Source organism: Trachinotus anak, unplaced genomic scaffold (assembly GCF_046630095.1).
Source record: "Trachinotus anak isolate AG129_WGS33_773 ecotype Australia unplaced genomic scaffold, CSIRO_AGI_Tana_v1 ptg000013l, whole genome shotgun sequence".
NCBI lineage: Eukaryota > Metazoa > Chordata > Actinopteri > Carangiformes > Carangidae > Trachinotus > Trachinotus anak.
The window spans coordinates 4364775-4389188 of record NW_027273864.1 but is presented as its reverse complement, the minus strand read 5'-3'; the positions used below and the strand labels follow the sequence as shown (position 1 = coordinate 4389188).

Here is a 24414-nt window from a genome sequence, read left to right as displayed (position 1 = left end):
ACAGGACAGAACAGTTGTTTCATTGAGGGTAAATACTTCATACTAGCAATAACTTTTAGAATTTTCATACAACAATGTCAGGAAACATTTTTTTTCTATGTTTTAGGGGATTTTCTTCTTCTACTCTGTGCAGCTCTTCAGTGCTGGGATGTACTTTACATATAGAGCAAGTTTATTTCCACTGGATGGAAACAAATGGATTTGTGACAGTTTCTTCAAGAGGCTTAAATGTAATTTATATTTAAATAAATGATGACATGCTTGTAAGGTGGAAATTGCAGAGCAGCTACAGGACAGTGCTTTTACTGGTTTACCAAGATAATTATAAGCTTCATCTTCTAGCTATATATCTGCTTTTCAGTGGGAAAATGAACACATCATGTGTATTTGACTGTATATGTGACTGTGCACTTGCTCAGATTTTTGCCAGTCTTTAAACTGCTGCATAAACTAATGTTTTAACCAAATTATCTGACATCAGTTGTAACAGCACTGTCATTCTTGCTCAGTCTACTGCTCCTTGGGAAAAAGTGAAACATCAGACACATGCTGTATCTGATGTTTCATTGTGTTTCTGATGAAGCTGGATTTGCTTGGTACCTCAGGAGAATAGAGCTCCATGCCGGGGCATGGCCTCCCCGCAGTGTCGCAGCCGCCCAACATGTACATCTGCCCCCCCACCTCAGCCAGAGTGTGGTAGACACGGCCGCTGGGAAGTCGTGCCAGGTTCTGCCAGTGAAACTCATGGGCTGAAGGCACCGCCATGGCCTCAGCGTCCCAGGAGAGACACACCGGGGAGGGAAGCGAGGAGGGAGGAAGAGGGGGCAGAGAGTTGGGCAAGTGCTGGAGGTGGATTGATCAAGGTTAGCTGAGGCGATGGAGGTGTAAAGGAGCTGGAAGAATGTGGAGTCAGGGCCCCAGGGTGTAGAGGAAGTTCTTCATTGGAAAGTTAAAGCGGAGGTGAGCGGCGCCAGTGTCAGCTCAGTGAAAGACCGAGCTGAACTCTTCCTCCCAGGGGATGGTTTGCTGCCTCAAGCTGGGCCCTGGAGAAGATATGAGGTGAAAATGAATTTAGCAGCAGAGCAGAGCATGAAGAAGTGAATCAAATTTTAAGAACTTCTGTGAAGAGCTGTGTGTACATTTCCTGTTGAGGGTGAACATTTGCAGTAGCCTCTAAGAAAATAAATACAGTTTACAACGCTTGTGTATCTCTTTAAATTTCAACTTAAAATTAGTAAATTTGTTGATTAAAAGAAAAATTGAAAGAAAAATATTTTGGTCATTAATGAATCCATTACATAAGACTTTACTCAAAACTGCCAAATATTATGTAGTTACAGCTTCTCCTGCTCTCCTCTGTTTGAAATAATAATCAACCGAAAACAATTAACCTATTTATCAAGAAAATAAATGGCAGATTATTTGATAATGAAAATAATCATTAGTTGCAGCCTTATCTGACGACTACAGTCACTAGTTGCTCTGCTGATTGAAAAGATGAACAGGAGTGTTGTTCACAGTTAACTGCTTACCAACTATTGGAATTTTGATTGATTACTCGCCTGTTTATTTTATTTTGAGGTTCAATACCAGTCTGAGTCTGTGTTGTACGAGCAGTCGCCTGGCTGTTCACAACAGAAGCACATTTCTCCACCGGTCAACAAGCAGTTCTTTTCCTCAGGTCTTTTTTAGTCACATGTAGATCTGATCTAATAACCTCATGAATTTATAATATAGAGCTATTTATGTTTCTGGATCAGTGGGACGTCACTCCTTCCACAACAGTGACGTTACAAAGATGTGTGTGATGATCTGCAGGGAGGGGGCTTCTCTACAACTATTTTGTTGAAAATACTCTATACTACATAACTACTACAATAAATAAGACAAATAAAAAAGGCCAGAATCAAACCAGAGATGCTGCGACTGGATAGTACACATCTTAGACCACTAGGCCACAGAAAATTCAGGCTTGGATGGAAATGTTTCGATTCTCACACAGCTACGTTCACTAAATACTATATAGACTCTCAATATTTCCTCTGCAACCTCTCATCATGGAATAATAGCATAGGCAGGAATGCAAATGAGAGCATAAACACATTTCAGTTGATTTACAGAACTAATGCTACCTACAAATATAGCAACACTAGAACTCAAATTACAGTAAATATCAATCTGGTGCAAGTAAAATATGAGGATTATCTAGAGGAATACAACTGAACTCCCATGCAAAGTATTGTTTTTATTCATTCATAGGTCTGACAATTTATAAACTGTGGGAGGTAAATCTCCATCATCATCATCATCATCATCATTACTAAAGTCCAATATGAATCAGTGGGTCAAACAAAGTTTAGCCGACACTGCTAATATTCTGTGTAACACACACCCAATTACATGTAAGTGCTCACTTCTAATGTCGTTTGTTTGCCCAGATTCGTTTAACTGGAGCCTTTAACAAATCTGACAGGTTCACATGTGTCTCATTAAAATGAGTCATCCAGCCTCAGAGCTATGTAACTTTTTATCCTCTCACTTAGAGAATAATGCTGACTGCCTGGTGAACATGCTGGATTGCTCTGTCATGTCAGTGCAGTGACACACAGTGGCATGCTTTTGCAGTATGACGATCACTGACTACAAGTTACAGTTTACCCACCTTTCCTTTCAACACTACCTCACTGAGCCTGTGTGTATGTGTAACTGATTCTATACATCCTCCTCCTCCATGCTCCCCTCAGATGAGCAGCAGGTGAAGTGTGACTGAACTGATGCAGCATCTCTCATGTTTAAGTTTCCTTCCTTGTCGTTGTGATGTCGGGCGCCACTGTTTCTTCTCCCATGTCATCCCTCAGGAGCTTTCTGTTTCCTGCGTGTAACCCACTTCTCCTGCTCTGCGTACAGTTTCCAGCGAGGTACGGGGGAGGAAGCACCCAGAATAAACCCACGATGCACTGCAAACCTAATTCTGACTACATCACACACCACATCACCTAAAACGCACCCGGTACTACAACCTTATGTGTCATTACTGCCAAAGTAAGGTGTAGATTTAAGCAAAAATTTGACTGCTGTTAAATTACCTAGCTGTGATTTAACAAAGTGGTTTATCCTTTAAAGCTTCTCATTTCTTTTTAGAACTTGCCCTCCCACCTTCCAAACCTTCACCCCTTCCCCTTTTTTCTCCCCATCTCTCCTAGTCTCCCTCCATTTTACCGCCACGCTTTATCTACCTGTCATACCTTTGATCATTTCACAAACGGAGGAATAAAGGACAGAGGTTGAAGATAAAGAGAGGACTGTCCTTCAAAATAAAATCTCCCCCATTCTCATGTGCACGGGTAGGTTGCCAGGCAACAGTTAAGCTCTTCCCAAGAGGCGCAGCTTTTGTTTTTTTTTTGTTTTTCTTCCTTCTTTTGCACATGATTGCTTATCGCTTGGTTTGCTGTTAATAATGGCTTATGAAAAAGGATGAAAAACAAATAAAAGCAGTTGCTCTCCGATCGGCTGACCCCGGCAGGCGTGCACTTGCTAACGAGGCAGGATAGGTCTCTCCCGGCCCGGCTCACAGAGTGCATTAATTGCAATCTGTAACCGATTTGGTTCGCCACATCGTTTTTTTTTTTAATTAACTGCATGAACAGCTTGACATCAACAGTAAGCCCACCAGCATCATCTAAAGTCATTTACAATCAGCATGCCTCCAACTTGAAACTTTTAATTAGGCTGCGTTGTTACCCCCCCCCCCCCCCCCCCCCCCGCCGCTGCCTGACCCTCTTTCAATGTATAGCTATAGAAAGCTTTAGTCATTAAATGATAATGAAACTAATGTTAATTTCATATCATGTCTTATCACTGATTAATGTCTTATCAACCTGCATGACAATGATTTATGATAAACAGGTTGTAGTGGAGGAGGAAAATCTGAACTCAGTCTGTTGGTTCTTCTGCTCATGGACCTTAGACACATGAATATGCAAATACCGAGATTGCAAAAGCTAACCTGAAGCCAAGGCACAAATCCAGCCAGTAATAACATTTGATACAACAAATTGGAATATTTGAGATGACTTAACTGGATCCAACTGCACTGCCATGTGAGTTAATCCCTTATTAATCAGACCTGGAGGGAAGAAATCCAGCATTGCTCTTCCTGAGGAAAGACTCACATTATGGAATCAGATTGAATTAAGTGTCACATTTATAGTCTCCTATCATTAATTTCTCATGGTCTTGTTTTCAGATGTATCATGAATAACATTTTTCAAATGCATGTTCTTTAGTAAATATTTGATTGAATTAGCTAAAGTGAAAGAATCTGAAAGGGTTAGTAAAGTACTGTGATAATAAAGTTAAATAAAGCACTAGTATTAAAATTAAATAATTACTGTTATAAAGTTAGATAAAGTACTCTTATATTAAAGTTAAATAAAGTACTCATGTATAAGTCAAATAAAGATAAAGTACTCTTATATTTAAGTTAAAGTATTTTTACAATAAAGTTAAATAAAATGTCATTATAAAGAAATGAAACAAAGCTGAACCACTGGTGCTTTTATTCTGAAGCACCAAGCTCGTCTCAGGCCTGATGCGCTGATGTAGTTGTTGTGAAGCTTCCGGTGCACAGACGGTCGGACAACATCAGAGAGCAGGTAATGGACAGTTAAACCATTACTGGTCACATTTATTCTCTGTTTGCAGGAAACTGCCGACCTCTGGCTGCCATTCAAACAAACAGCTCTTTGGTTCATACACTGATGCTATCAGGCTAACCAGCTAGCTACTAGGCTAACTGTTAGCTGCTATCTGTTTTTACACTAACTCAATGTAAATAATAAAATAAATATAGAATCAGGAGTCAGCGTGGCGAATAAAATGTAATTTTAAAAAACGTGAATTGCGAAACTTTAGTGAATCGATTTTTTTTCAGGTGAGGTAGCCTATCAGCTGATGAGTGAACAAGTGGTTCTGAAGCATGAATGAAGTGGTTGAATGAAGAGGTGTGTCCACGTTAGTGTGCTTCACTTGGTCTGGACTAAGGGAAAAAAATGACACCATGTTGGATTTTAGTTGTAGCCTGGTGCAATTTCACACAGACTTTTTAACTGACTGAAATGGAGCATGTACAGCACGTGTTACAATGGTTACCATAAATCAATACTTTGCTTATTGGTCAATTATACGATCATTTCTGAGAGGTTCACGACCTGACGAGTTAAGCTTATGAATTCATGCTAAATGAATATTTCTACATATCATAAAATCCTGTGGTTGGTCTGTTGCGTTTACAGCATGAACGGACCATGCTACCAACCAGACCAAGACCCACTTTATCATGTGGACTCGAATCGTACTAAACAGGCAGACGATGCTCAACTGAGCCAAAGGGTCAAGCAAGAAAGCAGCCTCAGCCTTCACCTGTAACACAAAGACAGCAACGTTAACATCCAGACTGCAGTTAGCTGATAATCACTGATCGAACATGGCTGAATACGGTGTGTCAATCTCCTCAGTCCCTCACTCCTGCACTGTGACACAGACTGAGAGGACACTTTTCCACATAGACAGCAGCTCGTTGTTTTTGTTCTGATGGGAAATTACACAACCAGTTAGCATACATACATGTATCTAGGTCATTACCACAGCAGCCAGTGCAGATAGTTACATGATGCCTGAACAGCCAGTCTTCAGAGCCATACCTGCAGTATACTATGGAATCGAAAAGTAAGACTTGATGCAGCATTTAACACAGTTTAGGGCCTGTATTTTCCTCAAACTGTGCACAACTGTAATCACTGGTGAACACTTACAAAGCATGTAGGTGTGATCAACACATTTTTGCAAGTAAAAAAACTGGGTATGTAGAGTTGAAAGACAGGGGCATTTATTTACCAGACAGAAGGGGTTAGGGTTAGGGTTAGACCCCAGGGTTCACATTTACTGAATATTTTATATATCATATATATATTTTATATATTGACTGAATTTATATCATAATGATTATTTTTTTATTATGTTTAATGTTTTAATAAATTCCGGTCTCCAGTGTGGCAGCAGAGCACGGGTTCCGCCTTCAGCCTTATTGATTTTAGTTCTATTTTTAACACTATACAAATTGATTCATTTTTAGCACGACTTTAAGATGAATGTGAATGGTGGTCTCATTCACTGGATTAGACGTTTTTTAATTAACCGCCCTCAGAGGGTTTTGATGAATGGAGTCTACTCAGACAAGCTTGTTTTAAATACTGGGGCACCACAAGGCTGTGTGCTGTTTTCCATTTACACAAATGAAATGACAACAGTAGCCTAATGTCACGCTGTCCTAACAGGCTGATGATGTGGCTCTTGTTGGTTTTCTCCAGAAAGATAATGCCACACACAAGGAGGCTTACTTCGACAGGTCACTGTACTGCATGACTGGTGTCAGCAAAGTCAATTGGAAATGAATGTGGCCAAAACAAAAGAGCTTCTGATATAAACAAGTACAACAAGTAGTACAGCATTTGAAATACTTGGGCTCAATCTCTGATCAGACCCTAACTTTTAATGAGAACTTTAAGAAAGGTAACCAGCAATTGTTCTGAATCAGGAAGATGAGGAGCTTTGGTGTTACCCAGTGAGTTACCTTGAAATGGCAAACAGGAGCCTGCTTGAAGGCATCTTATCATTTAACATAACAACTTGGTACAGCAACTTGACAGTAAAGAGCAAAACATCCTCTGCAAAACAGTTTCCATTCCAGGGAAGGTGATTGGCAAGTCACGACAACAACTTTGCAATATATCAGACAGTGCTGTACACAGGAAGGCTAAACAAACAGTTGTGGATACCTGACACACTATACTCAAGGGCCGACCAGAACAACAAACAAAATGAAGGCCATGACAAGTCGTCTGTCTGAGGCAAAGACACGAAACCTAATGACCATCACCTCTGCAGCAGTTTTCCTTGATGTGTTTGAGCACCCAGAGTAAGTCCATGGTGTTTAGGTTTGGCTACAGCAAGTCAGTTGAGTTCAGTTTAATTTCTTGTCAGTGGTTTGTTAATATTCTGTCTAATTCTGTAAAAAGGCAGTGTTCACAGTTGCTTGTTTAGGTACAAGAAAAAAAAAAATCCTAAAAAGATTTAGGAAAAAAATTCATTCATCTGCTTTGTTGAGTGTTGACATGAAAAGAGATCACACAGTCTGTGTTCATCTTTCCCCTCTATGGCCTTATAAATGCATGATCCCAGTTGTTTTTTTTTTGTTTCTTTTTTTAGTTAAATTCTATTAAATAGACTATGTCTCATTATCATTACACAGGAAAATTAAACTGACAGGAATTATTAGATTATGAATGAATTTTTACAACCCTGTCACAACAAGAAAGTCTTCTGAAAGACCCTACTGTGTTGCACTATGAGAAATGCAGGATCCAGTAATTTGGGGACTAACAGTCAGGACATCTTGGCCCCTGCTGATTCAGTTTTGACCATTCTTTTGTCTCTTGTGAACTTCTATAACTTCTCCTGTAACTTTATGGAAGTGCATCACAAAAAACACTGGACTACCTCTTTCAAAATAAACTACTTAAATACAAAATGTTTGTCAAAGACGGTGCAAAAAACTAAATACACAGCACATCAAAGGCTTTTTTGGTGTTGTGGAAAGGTCTGTCAGAGCAATGCTGCCAACAAAATCCATCACAAAAAACTGCTGGTTGCACTTTTGTTTGTGATAAGAGGTGGTCTGAGTACGTGGAAACCCAAATTGATGCCAAAACTAGTGCCAAAATTACACTGCTCCCGTGCCCAATCTGCATTAACATGTTTGTTTGAGCTTGTTTTTACAGGATTATCTGCAAGTGGAAATCCTTAAAATGGCCAGTAAACAGTATTCATGGACACTATGGTGTTCGACAATACACTGAGGTTTGAATATTGAGGATGAAAAGGACCATAATCTGCTTTTACCACCGCATTACATATACAGCAGCCATCTTTAACCTGCTGTATGTTTTGAATTCTTTAAAGCCATCCTCCTTCCCTGTATCTCTCCTTTAATCCTCCTTTCAAGTCTGTGTTACACGTTTGGCTGTGGTTTGAGAAAATACTTTAATAACCTCCTACACCTGGTTGTTTTTAGTGTGGTAACCTATTTTTCATTATTTAGAGGTCAGATAAAATGCCTTGTGTGCTTTATTCTGTTCTACAACTGACCCTTCCTGTACTCCCCCCTCCCCCCTTGGTGAAGGCAGTTCAGCAAGGGATCATTTATTGACTTGTATTTAATTAGTCTGCAGTATTCAAATTGCGCATCTGTGCTGCAGTCTGTGGCTGACTTCAGTACACCACCAAAGTTGCCAAAATTTGTTAGTGCGTGCACGTGTGTGTGCAAGTGTGTGTGCACTTATCTATATGCGTGTGTGTGTATGTGTGTGTAGAAGTGTATAAGAATGCAGGAGAAGGTGTCTGAGCTTTATCAGACTAACAGCTTTTCACACTGGCCTGGTTTTAACAATGCTGAATTTGTGCCCCAGAGCTTCAATAGCAGTTCCACCTCCCTGAGTCTGATACAATCACTACTGCTTTGGCTCAAACAAAAGCCTTATCTGGTTAAAGTTCAGCAAAAGCCAGCTAATTCATGGCAACAACCTACTATTGATACCGATCCATTTAACTTTAGGAGTGGCAAAAACTCTTTGCAGAGTAAAGATACGCAGGAAAGTGAAGCCGCAGCAGTTCTCTTTTATCACCACGGGCCTCTGTGACATTTTCATATCAGTACATGTTGCATTACTTTCCTCTGTGAAAAAAGAAAATACCATTCAGTAAATATAACTAACAGCTGCTGACATGTTCACCTCTTTGCTATGTAAGCAGGGGCCGTATCCTTCAGAGGACGCATTCGTAGTCGTCATAGTCTGAACCAAAATGGATTTTTTGCCTTACGTCAACATCCCTTATTGCTGCGTCGCAAAGTGTTGCTTTTTTTCAAAAACTTGCCGTTGGCTGTTCAACTGAGCTGAAAAAAACTGTAATTCTCCAGCTCTCTGTTGGTGTTGTTTGCTTTCCTTACTAGCGTGCAATGAATCTTAGGCTGGGCTATGAAGGATCCACCATTGGAGCCATTCGTTGCTGAGGGAAAGGCTGCATTTCTCACGTGCATTTGAAGGAGCGTTCTAAATGGGCCAGCCTAGTTGCACCTCTGAAGGATGCAGCCCCTGGGTTGGACTATAGATTTAAGGCATGTTCAACCATCACAGGCCCCATCTGTTTCTTAATTAGTTAATGTGACGAATTCTAGACCTTTTTCACAGCAGACATTTTGACAAAATACCAGGTGTATTTAATAACATGAACGATGGCTGCATTCCACTTGGAGCAGGAGGTCCTGGTAATATGTTTGATGGCTCACTGGGAGAACTTGCTGGGATGCTTAACAGAAGCTGAGAAAACTGAGCTTCTGTTCGTCCGGGGGAAAGCGTCCCCTCACTGAGACCTGGTGGTGGGGCCATCTGGGACTGTGGGAGTGACGGCGAACTGTCTTCTCAGCAAGCACTGCAGTCGATTCCTCTTTTACAACATCACAAGGATACGTCCCTTTCTCACCAGGGAGGCTGCCTGTGTGCTCATCCAGCCACTTGTCATCAACTCAATAAGCCCCCTGCAGTATTTAAGCCCCAGCCGACTCTACTCCTCGCCAGACTGTCTGTTCACTCGTGGTAACATGCTACAGCTAACCTCCTAGTTTGAGTTCATGGCTCCTTGTGTTGCTTTTGACTTCAGTTTAACTGTTGTTTGCCTGTTTGCTCCAGGTTCATTTTTGCCCACATACTGAAACTCCACCTCGCCCAGCTCCTCGTCGTGTATACCAACCAACCAACCAGTCCAGTTCCCTTCTCTGCTGCCCATCCTGCTCTCAGAGCAACCTCAGCCCCAGTCTCAGTCTTGTAGGTCTACAATAAACTGCCTTTGTTACACTGCTCCTCTGCCTCTGTGTCTCTGAGTTCTACCTCTGGGTCCAGAAAAAGCTTCACTTTAAACTAAATGAATAAACTTAAACTGGTTCTGTTTACATGGTGGTTATGGTGGTGCAGTGGTTAGCACTGTCGCCTTGTAGCAAGAAGGGTTCGAACCTGCCCTCCAGCTGGGGCCTTTCTGTGTGGAGTTTGCATGTTCCCCTCATGCCTGCATGGGTTTCCTCAGGTACTTCCTCTCACAATCCAAATGCACACTGGAGACTGTAAATTGCCCATAGATGCAAATGTACACATTAATGGTTGTTTGTCTCTATATGTCAGCGATAGACGGGTAACCTGCCCAGGGTGTCCAGCCCTTCACAACCCTAAACAGATAAGCAGTATGGATGAATATGAATCAATGAATGATTCTGCTTAGTTAATATTGAATTATAGTTACCATAGTAGTACTTTGTTTATTAAAGAACTCAACGTAGCTCTTTAATAAATTCCAAATTTTGTTTTTCTCAATGTCTACATGTTAACTTTTAAAAACATGAAAGTAATTTATTATAACACAATCACTGCAAAGTCGTGTAAACTCTGAGGGTCCCAGGTCTAACCACAGAACTGCTGATATCTATACATATCTGTGATTTTAATACAAACATTAATTACATTGTAATTTAGTAATTAATTATATAGTAATATTGTTGTGCATTAAGGATTATCGCCAACAGATAGCTCAAACTAATTCTTGTGTCACAACCCACAGCAACCTGTAAACATAAGAGCACACCGAATTATATTAAACATCAGCACAGATGTCAACATTTGTTTTTAAAAACTTTTTTTTTAAATGTCATGTCGTATCTTGTGTGAACCTAGCTCCCTTACTGTCACTCTGTGGATTGTGCTTCTGTCCTTATTTCCCTGAATCTCTACAATGGAGGTGTTGAGTGTGTCAGAGTTAGCACGACCCAGAGAGACACTGTAGCCACATTTATGGGAAATGCACCAGGTTGAAATAAACCAAGGGTGGTAGATATCATATCTACATGGAGCATGATGCATACTAATGACAGCTAATGGATGGATGAAATAGACCTGAAGTATACTTCAGCTCTCACACAAGCATGTCTTTATGTAAATGTTGATGATAATTTAAAATGCTGACAGGAAATGGCGGGCGGGGGGGGGGGGGGGGGGGATGACACGCAGGATAGGGCCGCTCAGCGCGGGATTCGAACCAGGGCCGCCTGCAGCGAGGACTATAGCCTCTATACAGGTCTATTTCAACACATGGGGCGGGTGCTCTACCCACTGAGCTAAACACCACCCCAGACCTCACAGCTCTGACTTGAACGCCCTCAAACTAATGCAACGACTGGAACTGGACGAGGTAAAAGATGCACCAAGAGAGATTTAATGTGTCTTGTTCATCTTACTAAGATCTCTCTATAACTGAAATATCATCTTTGCACAAAATGTCAGATCAGACCATCCTACAAACACAGTAATAATCAGACCAGCTTTCTCCCACCTTATATTTTCAATTCTTCATTGAGCCTGCGACATGGATGAATGAATGAATGAATGAATATCTGACAAAACTCCTCACATACAGAACATGATCAAATGAGGGTCCCAACTTAACATCTAATACTTGTGCGCTATAAGGACATTATTCATTCTGAATCAAAATACTATCCAAACTGCAATATGGCCAAGTGAAATAACCAAAACACAGAAGCTGCTATTTTTTTTGATAAAAGGTCAAATATGTCACAACATACCTACAACTTCATAGTGGTGCCACAGAGACGCCCTGGCCTACAAATCATATTCTCATGCTTCTTTGGAACACAACCCAATGGAAATCCCATTATTGTATTTTTTTCTGTATAAATAAAAAGCAGAAATTAACATTCCTACAAAAAACATGGCCACCATCACAATATCTGTCAAAATAATCACAATGATTTTCTTTTTGCATACGGTTCATCCCTCGTAAGCAGCAGAACTCTACCTAATAAGTGATGAGAACAGATTAGGGAATTCACTATGAAAAGCAGGAGCGTCCCTCATGCTCAAGTCAGACACTCATTAATTAATGCTTTAACAGCAAAATGATTTTTCAAATCGATCACTGACACAGCCTGTGACAGAGCAGGAAACACTTTTGTTCCTTTATGTTACTTTGCAGTGTTTCCACAACACTATTTTCTCCCTCTGCTCCCTCGAACGTACAAGGTGCCAAATGCTGTATGAGCATCATCTCTTTGTGTAAATGTCTCGTCATGACTGGATAAAGCCATAAGTAAGCAGTGTTATGGAGTCATGTCATTCAGCTGCAGCACCACAGCTGTACAGACAGAGTCAGGTTGGGCTTTTCTGAAGCTCAGAAACTGGTACATTTTGTTTCTGGCTTCTTTGAAATTAATAGAAGAAGACCTGAGAGTGAGGTTTACCATGGCTTAACAAAGTGAAGAAACCCGCAGAAGCTCAAACAACTTCTAAGAAAAATGCAAAGAAAAAGAAGCACTACCCACACAGTACTATTGACAGGTGATCTCAGCAAAGTGCAGAGCGGCAACACCACAACAAGGAGATTTGAGCGCTAAAGATGGAACTTGTGGATTGCTATTGGGTAGGATTTACAGGACAGTAGCCCTTGTTTTCTCTGCTTTACAATACACAGTGCATGACATTTAGACAGCCTCTTAGCTGCAGCAGCCCGAAGCACAGGAGCTCTTCTTCACCATGTGAACATACAGAACATTCCAGTGTGAACACTTTCAGCCTCTGGCTGACAGAGCTACAGCTCGGCTCCTCTCAGCCGACTGAATCACCACCTTGTTCCCAGCTGTGGCTGCAGACATCCTGCCGCCGGTCAGTTTCAAGATTAAATGAAGCTCTGGGTTACCTGGCTGCCCAGCTCCAGCTGATCTAACGGTGCAGACAGGATTAGGTGAATGTGCTGCCTTAATAGGGCAGGGCAGAAAGCTAAAGTCTGAAGGTTTGTGGGCTGTGCAAAGTTGCTCAACCAAGACTCTCCTCTGGATCTCAGCTGACCTCAGGATCAATAGGCTAGAGCGAGAGACGGCATCCCTCAGCCTCCAGAGAGCACAGGGAGCCAATGGCTGCTCTCTTTGCTAATGTTATCTCTACTGTGCACACATAAACACACCGTGTGCTATCTATAATAAATCACGCACAACAGACAAAAAGACTCTATTGGGAGAAGTAACAATGCAGACTAATAATGTTGCCACAACTCTGAAGCCCCAGTTTTACCTGCTGCTGTCACCAGAGCCTCTTTTAGCTCTGCTGCTGCTGCTGCGGGCCACCTCACTACAAATGTTGTCATTTACATATTTTACACAAGATTGAAATGGCAAAACGCTCCAGCCCAGCTGTTCCCGTGTCTGTGTTGGTACTGATGAAGTAAATTAGCAGGCTAAATCTGGCAGCACAGGGTCCAGGTCCTATAATGAGAGAGCTGAGACTAAATCAGTTGTGGCTGATTGTTGGCTGAGGCTGTTGCAGAGCAGTTGGCGTTTCTCTTATCTGCCTTTAAAAGGCAAACAACTCACTCGCTTCCCCCCTTCTGGCTTGTCCTTATGTGTTTTTGTGTGTCTTTCATTTGTGTGCTCTGCTGACAGATGCTGTAAAAGTGACAACATTGTCACCGTAGCAACTTGTGTCAAAGAGGAAAAGAATAGAGCGCCTGTTTCTTTCTAATGCTCTGGTTTTCATGCCACTGTATCAACACACTGACCATCTCCTCAGCCTGTGAAAAGATGTTCCACTGGGAAATACACCTTATCTTTTTTATCTTTACTTTACTTTTACTTACTTTAAAAGCTAACACAAATCCATTTAAGGTGAATTCCTAGTCAACAACATAAGAAGCTACTGTGCCGTATGTAATGATATACTCCTAGTAGAACTCAAAGTAGCATTAATTAATAAAGGCTTTTGTACTTTTTGGATTATCACATGCTAAAAAAAACACAACATTGTAAAATTGTTATGCAATTTAAACTTTAAACAGGTCAGAAAAGATATAAATATCTTTATACTAATGGTTAGGGAAAATGTCAGTGTTGGGGACATTTTTGTCAGAACTAGAAGTGCTGCCTTGCAGTTGTACGCCTCCGCCAACCAGCCAAGCTGCAGGAAATATGGTCACAATCTCAGCTTCCTTACAGCACTAAATAATGGCCAGAAGTGTTTTAGCAGAACATTATGATGCCATAGTGAAGTTGACCTTTGACCATTTGGATATAAAATGGCATCACTTCATTTTCAGTTCAATTGTGTCATAATTAGTGTATGAATGTATGAATTTGAGATTTATGGTTTTACCTCAACCTTTAACCTTTGACAACCAAATTCTAATCAGTTCATCCTTGAGTCCAAGTGTATGTGTCAGAAATTCCCTCAAGGTGTTAAATCACGTTCACAAGAATGGGACAGATGGATGTATGTACATACAGAAGGATTAGTGGACGGACGGACAACCCGATAATATAAAAATGTAAAAATGTACTGAGAGCATGCCACTTTCAGTCACAGGTGGACTTGCCAAACACTGGCATGTCCCGAAGTCTCACCTCCACACACACCTTGCCTTGTCCTTGCCCTGCATTTTTGGATTAACTGGGGAGTAGCCAAAGTCAGATGCTGCCAAGATGGCGACAGCAGAGCAGCAGCTCCTCAGGAATTAATGGGTGATGTTAAGTAAACAAGCCACATTACTGCTGTGTCATCTCACTTGAGTAATGAGTTATGTTGACTGTGTCAAGGATTTCACTTCTTAACCACTTTTTTCCAAGAGATCCTGTAAAGCTGAGACATAATCACCAAATTCTACTAAAATAAAGGCTGTTATTAACTTCTCAATCATTCAGTCCAGTTTTCATTGAGGACGTTTCTGTTCTGTAATGTAGTTTAAAAAAAAAAAATTTGAAGTAATATCTACAGGCAACTGCCCCATTAATTTGACTTTTTATTCATCTTCATTAAATCCTCATGATTTGATGACATTCTCAGCAGAATACTGATGGAAGACCAACCAGGGGCCTCTAAAGACCGAGGATCAGCCATGTGACAGAGCCAACGTGCAGCCACCACCCCACACATATCCTGTTAGCTGGTACTTTTTTAAGGTTCCTGGTCAACATTCAACTTTTACAGTATTTTGTTATGTTTGGAGCTTGTGCTTCCACTGTCAGTGTAAATGTGTTTGGTTGAACTATGTTTAGTTCCCTCCGCAGAAATAGTTGACGCTTGAGAACACAACAAACAGGAAGAAGATAGTGAGGTGCCACAGATGCCTGTGTTCATGGGAAAGCCGCTGGGAGGACACTCCCACACAGAGCAGAAAATGTTGTCAGTGAGGATGACGACAGGGAGAGGGTGTTGTAGTGTGGGCCAATAGACAGGGATGATGATAATCCAGCCCCAGTTTAGAACCAGAACAAACATGGGCACCTATAGAAACATCTGAGTGACATATGTTTACATGACTGCACTGTCAGAGCAACTGGCCTGAATCTGCAAATCACAACACTAAACACAAACCATTCAAGATCTTAAGATTTCTGCAGGTTCGTCCTCAAGATAGGACCCCCATGAGAGGAAGACTGGCATTGTGCATTACATCATCATGACATCATGTGCACTGAGGAGAGCTCTACATCAGTGAAACAACAAGGTTCCTGCACAAGAGCCTGAATGAACAGTGGAAACAAACAGTTCAAAGCATCCACTGAGAAGAGGTCCGAAGTCAATGGATGGCCGCAGAAAGATAAGAAGAAAAAATCTCATACTTAGCTTATATAATGACGAGTCAGATCTCACAGACAACTGGTTAAAATACACTGAGGAAGACCGTGAGATGATATTGAAAGCTCCAGCAAATATGCAGTCAAGTATTGGACACTGACAATATTTATTTATTTTTTGTGAAATCTGAGTGAACTCCCCAACTAACCTAAACCAGCAGTTCCTGTTTGTTGTTTTGTTTTCCAGACTTTAGTCTCAAAGGTCAGTGGAGAATCTCATTGTGCCGATTGTGCTGCAGTGTGTATGATACCAACATGTATCAAGAACAGGTTTTTCTTTCTTTCGGAGTCCCTCGTGATGATCACCGGATTAAGGTTAAAGTTTAACCACCTTCTGAAAAACGCTTACACCTACACATATTTACACAACACACACACACACTTGCTCTTTGATGCACAGATGCACAAACGTCTCATCTGAGTTCTCATCTGAGAGTTGGGAGCAGTTGAAGCCACAGAAAAGCTCATCAGAAGCCGTGGTTACATTTTGCATGTTGCTGCACCAGGAGCCATGGAGACGAGACGGAAATAGATACAGGCGCTTAGGAAAAAGCAAACATTAGCAGAGCTGAGAAAATGAAGCTTGATGTATGCACGAACATGACATGCCTGCACCACTGAACATGCCAGATTGCATAAGAACAATGTATATTCAATTTTCAATGTACTGTAGTGAATCCCTGGAGCACACCCCCCTTGCCTCCCCTGCTCGAATACTTATATATTCAGGGCATAGTGGTTCTGCTCCCTTTCACCGACTGCTGTGTAGGAGTCAAATTAGAGTGAGCTGATCCAGTGTGGCAGTGCTGTGAAGGCTTGAGAGGAGAAAAGAGCAGAGGAGGAAGAAGTGTAAGGATAGGCAGGAAAGATGGAGGAGAGGTGGTGAGGAGTGGGAGAAGTGGGCTACATTAATGGATGGAGGATATTACATGGAGGGGATAATGAGAGGGAGGGACAGCTTAATGAGGGGGGTGATAGAGACTGGGTAACAAAACTGAAGGGTTATATGGAGCACGCGCTCTATTACAGAGGGGAGTTGGGGACATCATAATCCCTGTGGCCTTATAAGTAATTACTATGTGATAGAGAGAGAAAATGGTACGACCTATCTACTGTCAGCAGAATTGGAATTAACTCCCTAACGGTTCCCTCATTGCACCATGCTTTTATGTGTGTGAGTGTGTGTTTCCTGTACTCCTACCCTTTTAAGATTTGAGTGGTTGACTTTCAGAGCGAAAGCATTTGCGCATAGTGAGGGCATTTATCTCCCGGCCTTCTGGTCTATAAAAGAGTTAGTTTAAGGTTAGGAGACGGGGATATGGGCGTAGGAATCCTTAGAATACACAGAATGTGTGGTTCCCTGCTCTGTGTGTGGATCATAAGACAGCAGGGGGTCTGGACAGTATATTCTGGGCCTTTAACGCAGCAGGCTGGCTGCTTTTATCTACCCGTCCGACAGACACAGTACCCTTCAGTCTGGTATGAAAACATTCGCATTGTTAAGCGACAGGATAAACACAAACATTGCAGGCCCCAGTACATCACTAGCTCCTGCACTGCATGCTAACAAGCATTTAGAAATTAAAGTTTGTTCTGTTTTTTGTTATTAGTTATAGCTGATCTAGCCAGACCTAATTTTGGACCTGCTGAGCAAACCAAAAATTTCTAAACCATGCAGTGATGATGAGCTGCGGAGAGGCTCCAACCCTTCACTTCAGCTCTCTGTACAAACAAGAAAATCAGCCCCTGATAGAAAAACTAGAAATCTTGACAATGAATTATCTGAACCAATTATCATCACATATTGTTGCAGAATAATTACTCTACTATTTAGAGCCGCTAACTATGAAGCAGGGGTCAGGAGTTGCGTTGAATCATGGGCCAGTTTTTTCAGCACTGATTATTTTGGAGGGGGGGCAACATTTTGCAGGTGTGTGGGTCTTTATGTTTTAAATACATTTTGTTTGTTTCTCTCAATTTACTGAAGAATTAAGTAGGCTTACAACCCACTGCAGAGTGAGAGCAGCTTATGTCAGTGGCTCATTTGGCAAAAAAAATAAATTTTCAGTTAACCAAAAAAGTATCAAAACTGACACCAACTTAATCTCGCTCATTAATACCTTTGTTTTTTGTTCATGAACTGTCCCCTTAAAAAAAAGATACCTCATGTTCAGGTACATGCCTCCACCCCGTCCAACTAACGTTAGTCTGCGTTCATTCAAAGTGAAGCTAGAGATATGGATCACGCAACCACAAATACTGAGCCTCAGGCTACATCAGTTTTGCCATGTTTAGACCTGCTGTCCACACTACACAGAGCCCATAAAACAGAGACTTCTGGAAACGCTGCTGGACCCGATTTAGATAGAGAACTCTTGGGTTGCAACTCTTGGAAACGATGACGTAGACACCCACCTCGCCTCCTCATCTCTTATCAGTGATGACTACCAGACAGTGGTGAATGCAACATGTATAGTGACCAAAGGTAACACCACATTCCTGTTTAACGCCTTGAAAAACAATCACATTGCAGAATATGACGAGCACATGGTTCAAAAAACAAGAGACAGACGAGCAACAAAGAAGTCATTTATTAATCATAATGGAGGTAAAAGTTTGAATTAATTGTGATGTTAACTCGAAGTCATATCACCCAGCCCTAATTCATATACGTGGATATATGCTTCGTGTTGGACAATAAGATGACACTAAAGATGTAATCTATAGTTTATCCATGCACAACAAACAGTGATCTGTTTCATTTATGGTTGAAGGAAAGTAGACTGCCATGTATTTGTGTTTGTGAGAACAAATCTGTTATTGTGAACTAGGTTGAAGAGGTGGAATTAAAATGTGCTTGAATTTACATGGTAATTTTTTCCATGTTATTTATCTGGTATATTGTTATTGCAGGCCCACAAGATGCTATGTAACCAGTACACCTCAGTTAGTTAGTCACTGTTTTGTACCAGGACGAAACAATACAAAGCATGTGCCACCAGTCGTCAATCAAGCTGTTACTTTGCAGCACTGCTGTCAGTTCAAAATCTTAAAATGTCAGTCGCCTTGTCAGAGAGAGAGATGGCCCATCATCCCAGCAGCACTGACTGACAGACACACGCTGCATAAGTTTCAAACTTCCTCCAAACTTTGACAGGAAGGAGCTCCATCCCCCGTTTGTCTTGCAAGAAAATGAGCAGGTCACTATTACACTGAGGCCAGCATTGAACCACACTGATTTAACATGACCGCTGCAAACTGTGCATAGCATTTGACTAAAATGGTATTTATCAGTGTGTGTGGAAGGAAGTAATCAATGCTCGCTGGGATGAGAAAGGATGAGGGCAGGAAGTAGAGATGAGGAGGGGGGAGTGGAAAGGAAAGCATGTGGAGAGGAGGTGAGGAGATGAGGACTGTCGTCTAGAAGAAAATTAATGACACTACTGTACCTTCAGATTGGAGTCCCGGGTGGGAGACCCTGCTCTGGGATTCAGTTACCTGTGAATTCAAGAAGACAGCAGAGAATTATCACCCTACGCAGCAGCTCTACAGAGCTTTTTTAGCTCATTGTTTTGGATCGGTGGTCTGCAATTTTAATGTTGTTCTCTCACAGACTCAATTTAGGTTGGCACAGTAAAGCTGCCTTTCCTCAGATGTTTTATTATTTACTTACTCTCTTGGATCAGACTGAAAGAAATGGTTTTATAAGGTATACATTTAAGTATAAAGTATAAGTGTACATTGAAGTATACATTTGCAATGGCACAGGAGCTAAGGTATTGCACTGGTGCTCATTTTTGTTTTTAGCAGCAGTTTTCAGCAAGTTAGATAGTTAACTAAATAAAATAATGAAAGACATATTAAGCCATTGTTTGCTACCTGCACACAGCACTAAACAACAAAGTTAGCAACTAGCTAACTTAAGTAGGTCAAACATCTAGAAGCTAAACAGCCATTAGTAAGTGAAGAGCAGAGTGAACATCAGACTTATATTCATCAGGTGTCCAGAAACACAACTCTGAATAAATGTAGAACTGCTATTTGACTGGTGCATGTATAAGTAGGCAACTTTGGCTAACATATTAGCCATTAACAACCAACTGTGTCACCTTGTTTTGCAGTTCATGCCTTGCTACCAAGAACTGATTCATACAACTTTAAAATATAAAACTGCACTTTGCTGCCCAAATTCTGCATAAATTGTTCGCTAACTTTACCAAATATCAGTAATACAACCATTGTTACATTTAAACAGTTGACTGAGCAAAGATTGGGGTCCATGTTTCTCTCCCGGTGTTAGTGATGGGGATCACTAAAGTACTTTTATTGTAAGGTAAGGTTGAGAACTTCCAACTTTTGAGAAAAGTGTGAAATGTAGAAGTGAGAGAGAATCTCCCAGAGGGGGAAGGGAGGAGAAAGAAATGTCAATCTTCCTCCTGTACAGCTGTGCTCAGCCTGAACCTAGACAGACTGAAGACGGACAAGTGTGGTGAATATTGAGTAAGTGACCTTTCAGATAAGGCCTGGATGGTCTTTATATTCCCTGTCAAGCGGACTGTAACAATAGATCCATCATCATCAATCACTGTTCCATGGGCTGAAGAAGGACTTAAAAAACCTATTGTACTTTGACAAAATGCTGTAAACAAGCCAGTCATACTCAAACAGGGACTTGAACTCAGCTGAGGACGAAGCTTAAACTAAATATTAGATCCTTCAGGAGGGGGCTGCATTAGTTTTAGAGAGGAGGACCTAATAAAGGGGTAGCTGTGGTGTGTGTTACTCACTGGCACTTTGTGGTAATCTCTATATATTATAGCTAATATTCATATGGAGTATTTTACTCCATCACTCTGAAATATTTACCACCATGCAGTTCGGAACAGGAGGACCCATTCAGACAACACCATATTGTTGTTTATCTTCACATGAATTATCTGTGTTAAAATACAAAGCCAAGAAGTGGAGCAACATTTCCATTGTGTAACACCTCCTCTGGCCTCATAGCAGCGACAGGGCTCAGTGTAATGTTTTAGTGAAGACACTGCTGAGCCATCAGGCAAAACAAAGTGCCACCTTCTCTGAAAATAGTTCAAACATTAGCCTGCAGTAACCTCATTAGAAAAGCTAGCTTAACTGTCCGTCCGTCTCGTCAACTAGCTTAAGTTAGAGTAGAAAACATCAACTTTCTCGACGTTTCCTCGTCACCGTGTAGCCGCATGTAACGAGTAACGAAATACCGCCGGCTGAAGTACTACCATTACTTTTCAGCTGAGCCAGGAGTCGTGTGAACCGCTCAAGTGACTACAGAGAGCCGTACATCCCCCGGTAATGTCCCCTCTCGGGCTCACTTACTTTTCCCGTTTCCGTCGCCCCTCTCTCTCCCTCTCTCTCTCTCGGTGTTCGCCGCTTCTCCTTCCTCCTTCCTCTCCTCCTCTCTCTGGAAGGGAGCGATGGAGAGCGGAGGGGGATCGGATCCAGGCGGAGGAAGATGGGGAGGCGAGGCGCGCCGCTGCTACAAAGCTCCCGCCTCACCGGGAGCGCACAGCGGAGGAGCGGGCTTGTGGCACGACAGGGCTCCGCTGCCTTACCGAGCCTGATATATCGCCATTATGTGGGTCAGAGATGAAGTATTCATCTCCGGCTTTCATCGCACAAGTTAAAATTCATCCCTGCGATGGTACAATCCGGAGAGAGATGGAGAGAGCCTGTGTGTTGTGAAAACCTATATTTAGTAAAAGGGAGCCCACTGCCACCATTTCATTTATTTAAATTGAAAGAGACATGTTATGGATTAAATTAGGTGATTGTTGGTCTTTCTAAAATGAAGTTGAACAAATTACATAAATCCCAAAGGAGGATTGACATGATTAAACCTAAACCTAGGTGAAAAAGAAGCTTTATAAATACACTGTTATAGTCTTGACATTATTTTGGTGCCCTCAACCGGATGTGGGCCTACACTGATACACTGATACTGTTCCTTATTATAATATCTTATAATTATTATAATACTGTATTTTTATTTAATTACTGTTTTTATTCAACTTCACTCAACTTTTGGTCTGAACAACACAATAGAGCTTTTTCACAGCAGGAGAAGCAGCCAGTTCCAGGGTTTTTTCCTGTTATGACATCTCCTGGTTTGATTCGTATTGACAAAAAAATACACGTCAAATAAGAAACCTGATCCCTCATATCTCTCTATGATTTGTACACAGCTGTGTGAGCGAATGAACCACAGGATCACAAAGAGGTGACAGTCAGCTGTTTCATTTATATGACAATGAGCATCAGGCTTTAATAAAAGTCCTCATTACAGAGGCAGCCTGCAGAATCCTCCTGTACAGTATGTTCTCCAGTGTGAGCTCTGGGTTTATTGATCAGTATGAAGCAGACTAGTAAACTGCCCATGCCTAGATCTGCCTTGTACCCAGTGCAGCCTCAGTGCTGTTGTTGGAGCAGTTGGGCCTTACTGTGTGTTGCTCAAGGGCGTCCAATTCCCAGTAATAAAAATGTATCCTCTGTTAATTTTTAATTCACTGTCGTGTTCCATTTTTGACTATATGGCAATGTATCCTTTTATCTATTCAGAGAATAAATACAAGTCGAGTGTTAACAGTATATTTCCCTGGGAACATCCAGCAGGTTGGAAGTGGAAGTTCATTCGACACCAATGAGTCTCACATTCCTTCTTTTCATTTCCAACTTCTTGTGACTTCCTGGTTAACATACATATATAAACATTCAGCATATAAAAGCAGTCAACATATCTCTGTCAATTGTTCTTTCACAGCTATCCAAGGTTCTTTATAAAGAACTCTTCATTGAACCAGAGTAGGGAAGATAAAGTAGGTCTTCATTAAGAATTCATTTACAACATTACAAAAGCAATGTTTCTAAGTGTTACACGACTTGCTTGATGTTCTCAAAGTTGTTTCACATCTCATCCAGAAGGCTTCTTCAGTTCAGACTGACAGGTGGGGAGGGATCTCAAGACTGTAATGCAAGAGGCTGATAAGTGGTGTTGTAGACCACCTCCTCTGTTTCATGATGGTTCCAGTTTGACGTAGATGTTCTCTTTCAGTCCTCTGGACTCACTCAAACGAGTGTCCCTTGTCCTGCAGATGTAGGTGGACTCCTGAGTCCTGACCTGAGGAGTTGGCTCTCCTGTGTTGTGCCATGCGAATGCAAAGCAGTTGTTTTGTTTCCCCAGTGTACATATCTGTACATTCCTCACTCCACTGAACTGCGTACGCTACATTGCTCTGCTTATGTCTGGATGTTTTGTCCTCAGGGTGGACAAGCCTCTGCCTCAGTGTTACTGGGCTTGAAGTGCACAGGGATGTGGTTTTTGTTGAAGATCCTCCTGAGTTTTCCGCCCATTTACAGTGCAGTCTTGAGATCCCTCCCCAGGCAGCTTAACACCCAATCACAACACGACTCATGTAACGACTCACACAATGAAAGGTCTTCTTAACTAGAGATACAAGAGCAAGGATTAATGAAGGTGCAAGGTCAACACATTTCATTACAAGTCCATGACCAAGGACCACATTACTTGCACATTAATTTTGACATATAAATATATTGTGCCATAGAAACGTGCAATTTGCGGGGGAACTGCACACATTTGCATGTGCAGTTTGCAAGAACTAGAAAATAGAAGTACAAAGCAAACTGCAGTGACTGCACTCTGGATTCAGATTAGCTATTGAGAAGCTAGCTGTATTTAATTACATATTGATTTATTAAAGTAGCTTGTTAGCTCAACCAAAAAGCTGAAGAAGAAATGAGACCTGTTTTGTTTGTAGATACTGTTCCCCTGCAGTTTTTTCATTGTTCAGCAACTAAATGTCTATTGAGGATTATTATCAGTCACCATGTCAGTCAGCATGAGACCAGTATTGTTTTCACCTTGTGAGTGTGAGTGTCATCATGGCAAACTGTGGTCTGGAGACAGCTGCTGCAGCAAGAACAGCCACAGAGGTGGTTTGAGAACACACACACACACACACACACAGACACACAAAGTGGTGTTTGTCTGTCTGTGTGTGGACAGATTTCATCGGCCCAATAGCTTTACAACAAAACTGCCCAGGTGTGCAATTGAGATCAAAATGAAGAGTTTGAAGGTGGGTGTGGTCAGACCCATGGGTGTTGTTGTCATGTGATGATGTATTGTTACTGCTCAGTATGGGTACGCGGCTGGTGTGATCCCGTAGTGTTTAGCTTGTGACAGTGGTGACAATGAATAATAATCAACCTTAAAAAGGAGTAAAGTTAAGTTTTTACAGCTTGTCCAACTTCAAACCCTTTTCCTCAACTTTACTGTTTCTGTAATTACTGCTCTGTGAGTAATGGCCACTATCATCCCCACACACATCATCCGAGACCAGGAGCTGCACTGTGTCAGTTAGGCTGTGTGATTTTGTCTGATAGACAGTCCAGCCTTTTGTGCTACTGTCAGTGCCTTATTTTCTCTGCCAGGGTCATTTTTTTTGTCTCCCCTCTGTGCTTCCACATCCTCTGCCCCCCCTGCTATTTTTTTAAAAGCCAGGCAGAGGGAATGTGGCCCAGAAATCCAGCTCTGAAGATGGGTACCAACTTGCTGT

At 41.5% G+C, this 24414-nt stretch overlaps 1 protein-coding gene across 1 annotated transcript in view; it reads right to left on the bottom strand.

The window, feature by feature from the left end:
• The window catches only part of klhdc8a (kelch domain containing 8A), a 43217-nt gene extending 21478 nt beyond the window's left edge, over positions 1-21739 (bottom strand). The window contains exons 1-3 of the mRNA XM_071494248.1: positions 21155-21739; positions 19249-19297; positions 601-1043 (exon numbers count right to left, since the gene is read on the bottom strand). Coding sequence (XP_071350349.1) covers positions 601-765 — 165 coding nt within the window. The 5' untranslated portion in view covers positions 766-1043; positions 19249-19297; positions 21155-21739. The remainder of the gene's footprint in view (positions 1-600; positions 1044-19248; positions 19298-21154) is intronic.
• Between the last annotated feature and the right edge of the window lie 2675 nt (positions 21740-24414).